This window comes from Abrus precatorius, unplaced genomic scaffold (genome assembly GCF_003935025.1).
Source record: "Abrus precatorius isolate BTA unplaced genomic scaffold, Abrus_2018 Scaffold6, whole genome shotgun sequence".
Taxonomy (NCBI): Eukaryota; Viridiplantae; Streptophyta; class Magnoliopsida; order Fabales; family Fabaceae; genus Abrus; species Abrus precatorius.
This window is the reverse complement of record NW_020874406.1, coordinates 7,860,828-7,876,577: the sequence shown is the minus strand read 5'-3', so window position 1 is coordinate 7,876,577 and position 15,750 is coordinate 7,860,828. Positions and strand designations below refer to the sequence as shown.

General features: G+C 35.9%; 1 protein-coding gene across 1 annotated transcript; it reads left to right on the top strand.

The window, feature by feature from the left end:
* The first annotated feature begins 233 nt into the window (after positions 1–233).
* Positions 234–8,183, top strand: LOC113869372 (armadillo repeat-containing protein 6). Its single transcript, XM_027505670.1, has 8 exons — positions 234–437; positions 508–813; positions 891–1,174; positions 1,998–2,126; positions 2,708–2,830; positions 7,137–7,244; positions 7,503–7,681; positions 7,888–8,183. The coding sequence occupies exons 1-8, from the start codon at positions 308–310 to the stop codon at positions 8,009–8,011; spliced, it is 1,383 nt and encodes a 460-aa protein (XP_027361471.1). The 5' UTR covers positions 234–307; the 3' UTR covers positions 8,012–8,183.
* Positions 8,184–15,750: the final 7,567 nt, after the last annotated feature.

The window sequence follows — 15,750 nt, the reverse complement described above, 5'->3', positions numbered from 1 at the left end:
AAAATTCATATTTCTGTAATTTAAAAAAATCATAAAAAAATCCAATTTTTAAGAAGATCTTTTAAATACACTTTATTAAAAAATATGGAAAAAATTAAGAAATTATTAAATTAAGAATTAAAAGTAAGTCTCATGTTTTTATAATTTTTAATAAATTTATGAAATACTAAAATTGTGCTGAAACGAGTGTCTTAGAGGGGCATTTATGTAGCCTTACAGGGCAAATCTTTCCGGAAATAGTTGACATTGGGGGTTCTCTTCTTCTGTGGTGACAAGTAAGAAACAGAGAGTGAGAGAGGAGAGAGCAATGCGTGCGATATCGCAGGAAGCATTCGAAGAGGTGGTGAAGGAGAACATAGACGACCTCGGAATGGACCCCCAAGAGGCCCTTCAAGACGCCATCGAAACCCTCACTCTCCAAGGCGTCGATCTCTCAGGTCATTCAGCCCCCCATTTCCGATTCTTTCACCCTTCCATTTCCCCTCTCTAAACGCCATCGTTTCGCAGGTATCGTCACACGCCTTCCGGGAGACACCAACACTCACCCCGTCTTAGACTGCTTACACACCCTCAAACTGCTCCTCTCCGAAGAACCCCACTCGTTAAATCAGAATGAATTAGCGGAAGCGTTCCATGAACTCAACGACTTGTGTTCAAACGCAAATGCAAATGCAAATTCAAATGCATCCATTGCGACCAAAAACGGCGCCGTTCAATTGACTTGTTCTCTCTGTTCAAAGATTCCTCTTTCTGCCACTGGATCACACCTTCCCCTCGTTTCCTCCTTAAACGCATTGGCATCTTTGCTTCACGGTTCACAATTCAGATCTTTCCTTCACTTGTTCCTTTTACCGCCACTCTTCTCAATTTCTGTTTCCCTGTTTCTACAGATGTTCAAAGCACGGGAACGTTTCATAGCTGTGATGGACCGAGGATTGTGATAGGGTTCCTGATTGATTACAAGCCAAACGTCGACGTTTTAAGTAGCGGCTTTCGCGTTGTGGCTTCCGCTGCGACTGGGGATGAGATTGTGAAGGAGGCGTTTATGGAGTTGAAGGTTGACGAGCTCATTATGGAGATAATGTCCATGCATAAGAACAAGGGAATCCAAAGTTTATATGAGGCTATTCGTGTGCTTTTAACGCCTGACGACAGTCGAGTTGTGGCTTCTCAAGTAAGTGTGTGCGGATTCGCGTTACAAGATCTTTTAATGGAGCCAACACACTAGTTACAAATAGTAATGTTGAAATGAACATGGATCCATAAGCATTTAAATGCAAATCGAAACATGCTATAAGTTGAGGATGCTTGATTGACTTTGTATGAGGTGATATAAGTTGAAGAAATAAGGGTCTGTTTGGTGTTTCTTTGTTTTTGCAACTGATTACAAACATGTCACATTTTTACTTTGCTTTCTGTTTTGGTTGTTTTGTATACAAATCTTTGAAAATAGAATGCAGAGTGAAAGTAAGGTTATTTTTTGTGATTATTTGTTAAAATGAAAACAAAATATTTTCTTTAACCAAACAATCTTTGAAGTGTCGCCGCTGATTGTGCACGCATGCGGACGCTTGTAAGTAGAGAAGAAAAGGATGCGAAGTTAGAAACTCAGGCTCAACTTTGATAAGCTTCTAGGTGGTAGAAGCTTTTCAATTTAAATAAGTATGAGGGAGCTTATAAATTGATTAGATGGTTATGAATGAGTAGATGAGAGAACTTATGGAAATGTTAAACACGGTAACTTTTGAAAGAGTTGAGTTGTTCAAATTGATTTTAACTTATATGAGAATTTTAATTCATTTACCTTCTTGATAACTTGATTCATTTTATTTTCTTCTCCTATATGTGTTTATTGAAAAATTATCCAAATTGGCTCTTAATTTGGTGAATAATGAATGGGATATTTCCTAATTCAGGTCTTTTGAAATTGTAAAATTGCCATCATTTCAGTTATGTGTACATCATGACTTAAAGCATTCAATATGTTCCATTTTCAGGTATATGGTTATGCACGGAAATTTGCAAAGATTGGAATTGCAGAGGCCCTTGTGGATTCTCTGCATGCAGGGCTAAGCTCACCTGACCTATTTTCAGCATGCATCACCTTAAAGGCCATTGCTGTAAATGTAAGTGATCTAAAATTTAATCCTACATCAAGTATGAAAACTTGTGCTTGTATTGGAAATTCATAGGAAAATAAACATTGGATCGATATAAATGGTTTTAAATTATTTTTATTGTGTCTAGTCCTACACAAATTGTCACAATCATCCTTGATTATTGACTCAAAATAGCCATTGAAAAGCCAAGGAGCTTTGGTGTACGGTTTCTCCCTTTATGATGCCCAAAGGTTGAGTTGCTACTTGCTACAATGATTTCTATTTCTTGAGTCAGATGAGGCTACTTTCTGAGATTTCCTTCTTCATGAAGAAACTGGTTGACATGTTAGTGGAAATTAAAATTAGGGCTAATGGTGAGTATACTTGCCTGTATATATAGACAATGACTTGCAGTTGCCAGATTTATCAGCAAGGTGGCATGAAGTCTAGCTTTTACTTTTTATCCCTCTTACATTTTTTATGTTTTTTCTAGGTTTAAAATTTGGTATGTTATGTCATCCTTACTAACATTGTCAAATGTAAGTACCAATACAAGTATGCATTGCCTTGTGTTATCTCTGTTGAGTATATTTTATCTTATGTTGCAGGATGAAATATGTAAATCCATTGCAGAGAAAGGTGGTATTGATGCAGTACTCAGATGTATAGATGACAGTGGTGAACAAGGCAACAAAGCTGTGGCCAAAGCTTGTTGCTCATTACTTTCAAAGGTATATGTTGAATATGTTTCTTTGGACAGGTCACCCGGGTATTTTTGTTATTGTTTATTTTTATAATTTCTATTTCTATGAGAAAAATAACAGGGTTGTTATTGTTTTGATGGTTGTTGAATTAGCCCTTCTTCTTGAGCTGAAAATTCTCTTTGAATATTTTTATTTTGTGTTTTAAAATTTTATGACTTGAACCTGAGCGTGCTTTATTTGTGTTGTAGATATCCCTTGTGTCTTTATTTTTAAAATACAAATGTGAATATTATCCTCTTTTTAGGGGGCTGGGGAATGGGGGATTATAATGTTGATGAAAAGTCACTAAGCTTCCATAAAAGCTTGAGTAAGCAATGAATTATTTCATTAACATCCAATAATTACCGTTCTTGTGATGCAATCAATTTGACCTTCAATTCTACCTTGGATTTCATTTTCTCATTGTCTTACTCTTATAGTGTATATGTTAGGTCCCATGAACCTAAGTGGACAAGTCCAGCCAACTTTGTCATGGGCCTTATTTGGAAAACATATAGTAGGAGAAATAGGAAGGGGCAGAATGGGAATTAGAGAGAAAACTTAGTTATGGAGAGCAAGTTGACGTGTAATGTTTCATATAGTGGGAGGGAAGAGAGAGAAGGGGTTAGTTATGCTTTTCATCTATTAGTGGTGGGCAAGGGTGCGAACCTTTGTAGGAGCTTTGCTTTGGGTATTGCAGAAAAGATTTCTGCAGTATTTTCTTTTTTGTTAATAATACTTTTCGTATCTTTGATTTGGTCCGACCTGCTGGATGCTCTAATCAGAGAGCAGCTAATGGAGCTGTATGCCTAAGCATACAAAGGGAGTGGAACTGATGGAGCCCATAAGGGAATTGGGCTCAAGGAGCCTCTAGTCGATGAAGTGGGAACTAATATTAAAGCTTGGAAAGTTTATGTCCTCAAGAAGAAGAGGGATGTGGCCTGAGTAGTGGGAAGGTGGTTAGAGGAGAGAGAGTAATTCTCTTTTATTTAAAATGATGGCAGAGTTTTGATGTGCAGTAAAGAAGGTTGAGCTTTCGGGGTTTGATGACACTGACCTAGGTGCTTGGGTTACTCAAGCTGAGATATATTTTCAAGTTCAGGACACTCGGCCAGAGATAAAGGTGTGACTAGTCAAAATCTCCATGGAGGGGATATGGTTCATTGGTTCTATCTATGGATAGAGAATGAGCCAGAGTCATCATGGGATAACCTGAAAGTAGGGCAAAATTGGAGGTATGGAGGGTCTCTAATGGAGAATCCTTTTGAGAGTTTGGCAGAAATACAATAGGATGGGAGTATGGATTCATATAGCGTAGAGTTTGAATATCTAGTTTCTCAGGTTCCCAAAATGCCAGAGTAGTTCATGGCCTACTTTATGCATGCTCTTCGGGCAAAGATTTGACGAAGGGTTCATATTCATAAACTTGATAATAAGGTAAGGATAATGGAGTCGGCAAGAGCAATTGAGGCTAACTTGTTAGGGGATGTGCAATATAAAATAACGTATAGGAGGAGCTCAAATATAGGAAATGGGGGTTACTCTCGCCCTATATTTCCACGTCTTGGAACAAAGCCTTTGCTTATGGCACGACTTAGTGGAAATTTAAGTGAAACACAAAATAGGAAGTTTTGAAAGGAAGACAGGAAGGTTGGTGGTTTAACTTTGGGCAATGTTTGTTAGGCGCATAGAAGAAGAACAAGTCTTAGATGTGGCTAAGAGTCCTAAGACGCGTCAGGTTTATGTTAGAAGAAAGAAGAATTAATTACATCAGTTAGTTAGTAATCATGTGTGTGAGTATAAGGCTTTGTTGTATAAATACCTAAGTGAGTTGCTTGTAAAAGTTAGTTTTGATTTTTTGATTGTAATTGGGAGAAAGTCTCTTTCTCTGTTTGGAGTGTTAACTCTGGGGGAACTCTTGGAAGTTATATCTCTTCATTTCTATAAACTTCTTTTATCTTTCTCTTCCTAATTCTCTCAGTTCCTAACAATGATGGGGCTGGAGAAAGGGGAGTCAATAATGGGAAAGATCGAGAAATCCGTCTCTTATCATATGGTGAACTAATGAAGAGGAAGCAAAAGGGGTTGTGTTTCAAATGTGGCCAATACTTTCACCCTATACATCAATGCCCCGAATGTGACAACTTAAGTTAATCATTGTGGATGATGAGCAATCGGAGGAGGGGGAGGAGGTATTAGCCTTGGAGATGGAGGAGCATCCTAGTAGGGAGCTGGAGTGTTCTGCTCTTAATTGTTATGCAGTGGGTCGAGTTGGATTTCTGTCCAAAACCATGAAAATAAAAAGAAAAATCAAGGGGGTTTCATTGGTAATTTTGGTTGACAGCGGAACTTGTCATAAATTCATCTCAATGAAGATTATTGAGTCCTTGGGATTAGAACTGAAAATAAGTGCAAGAGAGGTGTAGTGGAGTAGTAGTTGAGTTGGAAGGCTTGCAAATATGCATTGATTCTTATGTGCTTGATATAAAAGAGGTCAACTTAATTTTAGGTGTGGAATGGTTGGCCACATTAGGAGAAGTCACTACTAATTGGAGGCAGCGGATCATGAAATTTGAATGGGATGGAAAAGGCGTTGAGTTGAAGGGTGAGCCTATTCTTGGAAGAAGAAATGATTCTCTCTTTAGCTTTCTAAATCAAGAAGAGCAGGAGGTTGAAGGGTTAGTTTGGTCCACCAAGGCCCAAAAGGTAGTGGGGCTTGGTACAAAACCTTGACCCCATAGCAGGAAAAGATGTGCGGCAAATTTTAGAAAAATTCTCAAAGCTTTTCCAAAAGCCAAAAGGGTTACCTCCCAAGAGATCTAAAGAGCATACTTTCACTTTAAAATATAGGGAAGGGGAAAGAATAGTGAATGTTCAACTCTATAGGTACCCCCATTATCAAACAACTAAAATAGAAACAAGTAGAGAATGGACATTGGTAAAGAAGAAGGACCTTACATAGAGAATGTGTGTCAATTATAGAGCTCTCAATAAAGCCACAATTCTGGACAAGTATCTGATACTCGTTATTGAAGAGTTATTAGATGAGTTGCATAGAGCTTTTTACTTCATAAAGCTGGACTTAAAGTTTGGTTATCACCAGATTCGGGTAAGAGAAGAAGTAATTCCTAGAACTGCATTTAGTACCCATGATGGACATTATGAATATTTAGTTATGTCCTTTGATTTGATGAATGCACCAGCTACTTTTTAGTTTTTAATGAATGATGTATGTGTTTAAACATTGCTTGAGGAAGTTTGTGTTGGTATTTTTTTATGACATTCTAATTGGAAGTCTCATATCCTTCATTTGAGGCATGTTTTGGGCTGCTTGCATGACCATGAGTTGGTGTTGAACCAATAGAAGTGTCAATTTGGTAGACAAGAGATAGAGTATCTTTGTCATATGATTTCAACTAAAGGAGTGACCATGGATCATTGTTGTTAAAAAATGGTTATGGCGGTGCTATGGCGGAATGGCGTGGCAGTTTTGAGGGACCCTATTACAGGTATGGTGTGGCGTGGCAGATTTTCGTGGCGGCGTCATGGCGGCCGTTACACGCATAGCGGTACCGGCGGCCATGGCAGAAACAGTGGAAATATGGCGTTTTTGGTAAAAAAATGGATTTTTTTTTTGCAAGTTTGGGCCAGCATCCGACCCGGTCCAAACGACCCAACCCTAAAGTCAAGGTTTTTTCCTCTCTTATCCCTGCAATCTCTCTCTGCTCTTTGCTGAGATTTCTCTCTCTGCTGAGATCTCTTTCTCTCCTGTTCTGCTGGGCTGCTTGGGTTTCTATTCTGGGAAAAGGAAGAAACCTTTTTCTGTTAAAAGTTTTATTTAGTATCTCAAAATGAGAAGTTTCTCTGAGATCATGTTACAAAGTTAAAAGTAGAAAAGTGTTATTCAAAATGAAAACATTTAATATCTCAAATTCATAAAATGTATTCAATCCATACTTTTTATAGTAACGTAAGGCCTTTAATAGGGTATATTTAATGTTTCTTAACATGTACCTTTGGACACACATTAGAAAAAGTGAATTTGTATATATAATATGATGTGAATAATGTGATACTTGAGAAGTGTGGGTAGCAATAATGACCTTAAACAATATTCATTATTAGTTTGCTTCTTAGGCTCAAACAGAGGCTATCCTTCACTAACTGACCTTTAATGATGTTGAGTGCCTTAGTATGGCCTCTCTTTTGCTTTAATAATGTTAATAGGTTTTCTTTTCTTATGTTTTTTGCTTTTCTAAGTTGAATGACTCCTTTTATTTATTTAATTGATCAGTTAGCAGGAAGTGACGTGAACAAGAGTGCAATTGTTGGGAAAGGAGGTATGGATAAGCTAATCAAACTTTCAGCCAGATATGCTGACGACCCTTCTGTTTTGCAAGAGGTGAGATCCTGCAATATCTGTTTAGGGAGCCAGTGTAAAATTACTGTTAGTTTAAAACATCCTGATACCAGTAAAATTATTTGATTTAATGATATTTTATCCACTGAATTATTCCATTTCAACATTTATGAAAATTATATCAGGCCAAATCCTGGACAAAATTTTATCTATGAATTGCTGATATGCTTGCTTTCCTTTCTGTTTGTATCTGTACGTCTTATACCTGTTTTCATATCATTGCTTTTATCTGTGGCACAGATTATGTCTATTATTTCTGTGCTATCTTTAAGATCCCCAGAAAATGCAGCCCGTGCCATTGAAGCTGGTGCTGGTGACCTTGCTATTCAAGCCATGCAGAAATTTCCTACAGCACACCAAATGCAAAGAAATTCCTGTCTTATGATCAGAAATCTAGCAGTGAGAAATCCAGAGAACAGGCAAGTTTATAGTTTGTGATATTTATAATGCAAGACATTTGATCATACATTCTTTGCATTTTTCTGTTTTTCTGGCTTCTGTAGTTTTGTCATCTTTGCCTTCTAGCATATTTTATGAGGCGAGTGTGGCTTAGTTATAGAGACAGAAGATTGCCAATCTAATTACCTCACTATGGTTGCCTGCTTACACATTTTCTACTAGACAGAACTATTTTGCTTAATAATGGAATTGAGAAATGCATAAGGAAAGCAAAACAAACGCATACCAACTGTAAGGATGCTGCTACAGATGCGCTGAGGGATTTGGGACTTGATAATTACAACTTGTAGTTGATGATTTTTTTACAATGCAACACCTATCAATATTCTTGTTTCTGAAAAAAAAAAAGTGAGTGTATGATTGCATATTTTAATCGGCTCTGTTCCCTCCAAGAATATTGGATATGCTGAGTTCATTGTATAAATTAAGGCTAAACCGAAAATTATATTTGCTTTTCTATATCACATGGCTGTATAAGCGATCCAATAGTTGTTTATCTGCTACATGTAAATTGTAAAGTTTCCTCCATCAGTAAATTTTCACTTTGCTCTCTATAATTGTAAAGATCGTTGATTATCACTGGAGTTGATAAAACCTCGAGATGGTAAGACATTTATCTTTCTATTCCTTGATGTTAGATGTTAAACACTAGTAACAAACTGTTGACATATTACATTTATACCTGTTTAGCAAAGGGGGGAAAATAAGAGGAAAACAACAGAAAAAAGAGAATGGAGTGAAAAAGAAGAGAAAATTTTGTTTAAGAGAAAACGCGAAGAAATAATTTGTAAGTTTTGTTTTTGTTGAATAGAAAAGTTAGAGGAAAGAGAATGTAAGGGTGTAAAAAGACATCTCCTTGTACATAGACCAGGTTAATTTTCAAAAGCATTTTCTGAAAAAAAATCAATCATTGAAATAAGGAATAGATTTTACGGAAGTATAGACTGTATAAAATAGACATATTTATGACAGAAATGATTGTCACAAGTGCATTCACGCAAGGGAAGCAATCCCCAGCATTAACGTTTGTGTATGAGTTGGTGATTGGAGGAGGGGTCCCAGCAGACCTAGTAACCCAATAGCTGCTTGGATGAGTGGACCAGTGTTCAACGTTCTCAAATTCAAGTTTGAAGAATAAATGTGGATTAAAATTTGTGCTACCATGTTGGATAATTTTATGAGATAATTGATTTTACTTTTAAATTTTCGTTTGAATCAAGTTTGAATTCATGTTGTGCATAATTTGCAATTATTACGGTGACTTGTTAGAGACGATTTTCACGGTGGAGGAAAAATTCAAAATCCAGCAACTTTTCATAGAGCTCACCAAATGAGATAAGGAAGTCTCGTGTCCTTATAGAGGCAATGAACTCGCGAAAGTTTGACCTTAGACCATTGAGGGTGTGGATGACAAGGATAACGTCGGCTGTCCAATTAAAGTGAGCTCATCTGCAATAGAGTGAATGGAATGTAGGTAGAATCCAAGGAAGAGTCCTTGGTGTTGGAATTAAATCGCTCTGAGAGACATGATGCGTGAGGAGACGACTTAAAAATGAAGCCATGTATCGCATTTAGTGTATGTTAAATTTGAATCTAGCAATTCATCTTTAACCAGCTAAATACACACTATTTATAGAGAAGTGTTTAAAGGCCTCTTACAAGGAACTAAACTAAACTTTTATTAAAATACATGAATTTTTATTTCTTGTTACAACGTCTATATCTTTCAAACCAAACTAGTTATCGATCCCCTAACTACGCAAGCTTTTTAACAGTCAACTACTTTTTTAATTTTTATTCATTAATTATTTTTTCTATTCTGCTCCCCACTTTTATGCTTTTATATTTACTTATTACAACTTTAGAAAAGGCCTTACCCTCAAGGCCTATATCTGCATGTGATCATCCTATGGATTCCATTCAAAATCTGGAAATTATAGCTTTATAGCATGCAATTCTTACTAGATAGTGTTTTCTGGGTTCGTGTGCTCCCATTGGATTAGAACTTCTATTACCGCTCGATTCCTTTTCTTTTTCATTTTGCAATCAAGTATAGTGAATGGTCTGATTTGCAACTCTCCATCTTCAGTAAGTAAAGGTAACTGCTAAGATACTGGATGTTTGCTATGATGCCTCTTCAGAAGTGAAATATAAGAAACATGAAATACATTGTGTATTTTTATTCTTCCTGGTAAGTTCAGCTTATATGCAACATTTTCAATGCGTTCCACTACCAAATAAGGACCATAGTACCTTGCTTTGAGCTTGTGAAAGGAAGTGTTGGGTAATGAGTGCTGCTTGTAAGGTTGGATCTTTAGATATACCTAATCACTACATTTAAACTCATGATTTACCCTCTTTTATTTGTATATAATTTCATTCTATCCTGGACCTTTATAAGATTTTCTTGCAATATGCTTGCAATTTGTTCTCGTCTTGATAGTGAAATCAACTACTGCTGTTAAAGAGTCTCCTACCAAGAGTGGCGTGTTTAAGGTTGGGAGATACCTATATAATACTTTGAAAGGAGTCATCTGTGTTGTTGAATGGAACTTCATATTGTACATGAGTTCAACCAAAGGCAAGTAACTTGCCCATTGTATAGGAACATCCTGTCACACACCTCAAGTATCCTTCTAATGCCTTATTTAGTGCCTTAGACTGACCATCAGTTTGAGAATGAAATGTTATGGATTTGAGTAATTTGACACCCTGTTTCATGAAAAGGTCGCTCTAGAAAGCACTCATAAATACAAGGTCACAATCAAATATTATTTTAGATGGCCAACCATGCAATTTTACCACAAGTTGGCTACCTTAGCAATACCAAATGGATGGCTTAAGGGTATGAAATAGGCATACTTTGTAAGCCTATCAATTACCACCAATATTACTATCATGCCTAGATCATGGTCGACCTACTATGAAGTCCATAGAGATGGATTGTCACGCTCTCCTAAGAATAGGCAAAGGCAGTAGGAGTCCAATAGATATTTGTAACTGTGGCTTAAACCTTTGACAAGTCATGCATTCCTTGATCCAGTTCTTGACAGATATCTATAATCCTTTCTAATAAAAACATTCTTTTATTCTCTTGTATGTTTGGTCAATCCTAGAATGATCTCCAATTGGTGAATCATGAAAGTATCTCAAATTTTGTTTTTGAGTTGTTGATCGGAGCCTATCACCAATCATCCTTTTCTCTTAAGAACTCCTCCCTCCCAATTATAATGCTTGTGAGGCTATCGAGTTAATGTAATTCTATCAATTATCTTTCTTAATTTATGATCCTAATCCCATGATTACTTTACTTCCTCCAACAGCTGTGATACCACTTGAAAAATTGCAGCAATGCTCCCTTCTGGTTCCTTCCTAGACAAGACATCTGCCACAACATTTTATTGAAGTCTAAACCCATCAATTTCTCAAGACTCCAGTTCTGCAGTAGATTTATAGGAGGTTGTTCTAACAAATACTTAAGAGCCTTTTGATCTATCTTGATAGTGAAGTAATGGCCAAGCAAGTAGTGTTGCCATTTTTTAATTGCGAAGAGAATAGCATAAAACTCTCTTTCATAAGTTGATAAAAGATTATATTTATTTCCCATGGCTTTACTAAGATAAGCTATAGGATGCTCTTGTTGTAGTAATACTACTCAAATTCCATGACTTGAGACATCAATTTCAATTGTAAATGGACATTCAAAATTAGGTAGTGCCAAAATTGTTGATGTCACTAAGGCATTCTTCAAATGCTAGAAGGCAGCTTCAGCTTCACGTGGTCAACTAAATTTCACATGTTACTGTAAGAGAAATGTGAGTGGCATGACAGTTTTTTTCATAATTTTTAAAGAATCTTATGTAGTATCCCAATAACTCCAAAAAAACCTCTTAACTTCTTCACAAATTTTGGACTAGGCCACTATTGTACTACCATCACTTTATCTTGATCTGGCTCCACACCTTGAAATGATAGGACTTGTCTGAGGTAGTCCACCCTTTTCTTACCAAAGCTGCATTTCTTGTAGTTTAACACTAATGAATTTACTTCCAAAATCTGAAGTACGGTTCTTAAACACCTTAGATGATCCTCCCATGTTTTAGTATAGACCAATATATCATTGAAGAAAACAAGAATAAATTTTCTGAGGTGTAATAAAATAATATCATTCATGAAGTTCTAGAATGTTACTGGAGTATTGGTCAGTCCAAATGGTAAGACCACTCATTCATAGTGACTATTGTGTATTTTGAAAGTTGTTTTATGTATGTCTTCATCTACCATTCTAATATGGTTGTATTCACTCCTTAAATCTAACTTAGAGAAGTAAGTTGCACCATGCAGTTTATCAAGTAGGTCCTCTATAAATGGAATAGGAAACTTGTTCTTGATTGTAGCTACATTGAGGCACCTGAAGTCAATGCAAAACTACCAACTTCTATTCTTTTTCTTGATCAGAATAATTGGATATGCAAAGGCACTATTGCTCTCCCTTATAAATCTAGTGGCAAACATCTTCTAGACCATTCTTTCAATTTTTGCTTTTTGTCCATGTGGGTACATATATGGTTTCAAACATACCGGAGTCTCGTCAAATAAGTTGATTTTATGATCATACTTTCTTTTGGGTGGTAGATGAGTTGGTTTCAAAAACAAGTGTTGAAGATCCTGTAAAAAACTTTCAAAGCAGTTTCTTGAGTTAGTGTGAGACTACTGTCATCCTAACTTGTGGCTATGTTGATATAAGTTAGACTATTAATTGAAAACAACATGGCTTGCCATGTGACTATTTTCAATTTTTTAGCTATTTTTCAAGTCTCTTAAGATGGTTTCTCCCTTTCTAACATGACTATCTTACCTGCATGCTCAAACTTCATAGTTAGTTTAGCACAGTTCCAACATATATCACCTAGAGTTTTTAGCCATTGCATGCCCATGATTGCTCCATAATTTGATCTAGGTAAGATTAGGAAATACCCTACAAAGGTATGTGCATGAAATCTCCATTTCACTTATTCACACTTCTTGCTGATAACAATATGTTTTTCATTTGCCACGATCATAGGGAAATCCTTAATGAATTACGTTTTGATGCCCAATATCTTTGCCCATCTTTCACTTAAGAAATTGTGTATGTTACCGGTGTCCATAAACAATAGTACCTCCTACTTTTTAATCAATCATTTCAATTGCAATGTGTAGCCTGCAACAATTCTCTTGAGGGCATGAAGAGAAATGTGGACATTCGCTTCTCATAATATTTCCTCACCTTTGGTCAAGGCAACCTCATCCATGTCCAGTCTAAGATAGACTTCCTCTTTCACATGTAACTCCCCTTGGACATTAAATATAATATTTAATCTTCCTCGCACCTTACATACTTTTATTGATGATTCCTATCCTATTACTCCTTGCAAAATTTACATAATATTTTGGCTATTTATTTATTCATTTCTTTCCTGTTCATAGAAAGCTACTCAACTTGGAATCTTTGGTTGGAGTAACACTTAAAAATGTATTAGTCGGTATTTATTGTAAGCTTATGATAGGTGTATTTCACTATTGGTGAGGACCAAGTTATACTATAATGGTTCTGGGTGTCAGAAGATACAAATTCCTCTTGAAGAATCTTTTTCTCCCATTCTTTCAAAATCTCTTCGTGCAACTGAGCCAAACGAACAACTTCTTGAACAGTTCTTGGGTTGTGCATATGAATAGATTTCTCTAATGGAATTGTTAATCCTAGAAAGAAGCTTTTCATCATTTCCTTGCTAATTGAAACACGAGCAAGAAGAATATCAAAACATTCAAGATAGTCCACCAAGGAACAATCTTGTTTCAATTTTGACAATTTAGTACTAGGGTTGTCATAAGTGTTATCATCAAAACGCTTGCCCACATAAGTCAAAATTTATTTCCAAGACTTATCTCTAAAGTTGGGGTTTAGCATGTAATGACGTTGTCAGAAAAATGTTTTGCCATCCATTGAGGTAAGAGTAATTTTCTGTGTTGCTCTTTCGGAGTATCCTGAAGCTCAAAAAATTATTTTGCTTTAGCTTACGACTCGCGATAATTTGTTCCATCGAAGTTCAAGAAAGGAATTTGTACTTGTTCTGCAATCTTGTTAGGAGTTGAGAAAGTCTCACAATTGTTGTCGTTCATCGGAGGAACCAAGTTTCCTAAGGTATAAGATGCCACCGTTATCAAGATTTGCTCGACCATCTTCTGTATATTATCCATTGTTTGTTGATTGTTGCGTTACGAATTGGCCCATTATCTCCAACTAACTAATACCGATTTTTAAGTTTGAATCTAGCAATTCACCCTTAACCAACCAAACACAATTCACAAAGAATTGTTCAAAGGCCTCTCATAAGGAACCAAACCAAACTTTTATTAAAATGCATGAATCATCATTCCCTATTACAACATTTTATACCCTTCAAATTAAACTAACTGCTAATCTGCTAACGACTATGCAAGCTTTCTAAAGGTCAAATACTTTTTTAATTTTTATTTATCAATTATATCTTTCTATTCTACTCTTCACTTTTATTCTTTCATATTTTCTTACTACAGTATTAGCAGATGTCATGATAGATTGAGCCTCTACATCGTAGGATCCAAGGAGAGAAATGTAGAGGAGTTTGTCCTGTCTAATCCAAAAAGAATGGGCTTGATTCACAATACGAGGTTGTCCGTCATCATTGGAGATAATAACAGACTTATAGATATGCATCTTGGTTTGTGTATAGTAACTTTTTTTATATTTCATTGAATCAAAATGAAAAAATTATATAAGATGAGGAAAGGGAAAAAGGACAATATAATCTGCTTGTACAACTGACATACAAAACAAATCTGCTTACATAGCTGGTGTACAAAACTAAAAAAAGGAATGACAACTTATACAAAAAACAAGATAGCTAGCCTAATTGAGTAATATTCTAGAATCGAGAGCATAAAGAAAAAGAAATATATGTGAAGGGATTTACATTGAGAAGGCCTAAGTTGTGAACGTTTATGTGATGAGGACTTGAGTGAAGAGATTTAGTAAAGATGTCTGCTAAGTTTCCAGAAGAAGGAATGGACAGTCAATGTATCAGCCCATATTACAATTTTTCCTAATTAACATAGCAATCAATTTTAATGTGCTTGATTTTTTCACAGAAAGTAGGATTATGAAGTATATGAATTCAATATTTGTTGTCATAATAGATGAAAGTGAGTGCTATAACAGATGCATGAAGGTCCCTGAGTAGAAAAAAATAACTATTGTATCTCACAAGTAAGAGTAGCTAGAGCCCTATACTCTGCCTATGATGAGGAACAGGAAATAGTAAGTTGCTTCTTTGATTTTCACAAAATTAGAAATGATCCATTAAGAACACAACACAGTACCTTGTTACTAATCACCTAGTATCAAGACAGGATCCCTAATAAGAGTCTCAAATTTTGATTGTCTAAGTGTAGAAATAGCTGGAAAAATAAAAACCCTTTTGCAAGAGCAGACTTTGAATTTTTCAAGACCCTATCATCCATATGAGAATCCATTGGTTTTGACATAAATTGGAAGATTTATTACACAACATAGGCTATATTAAGTCTTGTTGTGGTTAAATAGAGTAATTTCCTAATGAGATGCTGATGAATCCACTTTTTATTATATTTTTACTTGCTTTTTTTATGCTTCTTGATAGAAAAAATAGACTTAGATAGTGAAAATAATATAGAAATCACATTTTGAATAAATATCATAGGTTTATTAATTTTTGGTTAATTTGCATTTAATTACATAGATATAGATTGCAATTTTAATTATCTTGATGATTTTGCAAAATGCCCAAGTTAAATTTGAGAAATCTTGGTCCTTGGATGAAAGTTGCCCACAAAGTAGCCACTTTGAGGAGCAAAAGTAGCAACTACAGCAAGCCTGGGCATTAAAGGTCCCAAAGTAGCCACTTTGAGGAGCAAAAGTGGCAACTCCAGAAGCTCCAGGGACGCCAATTTTGAAGCATGATGCGCGTGG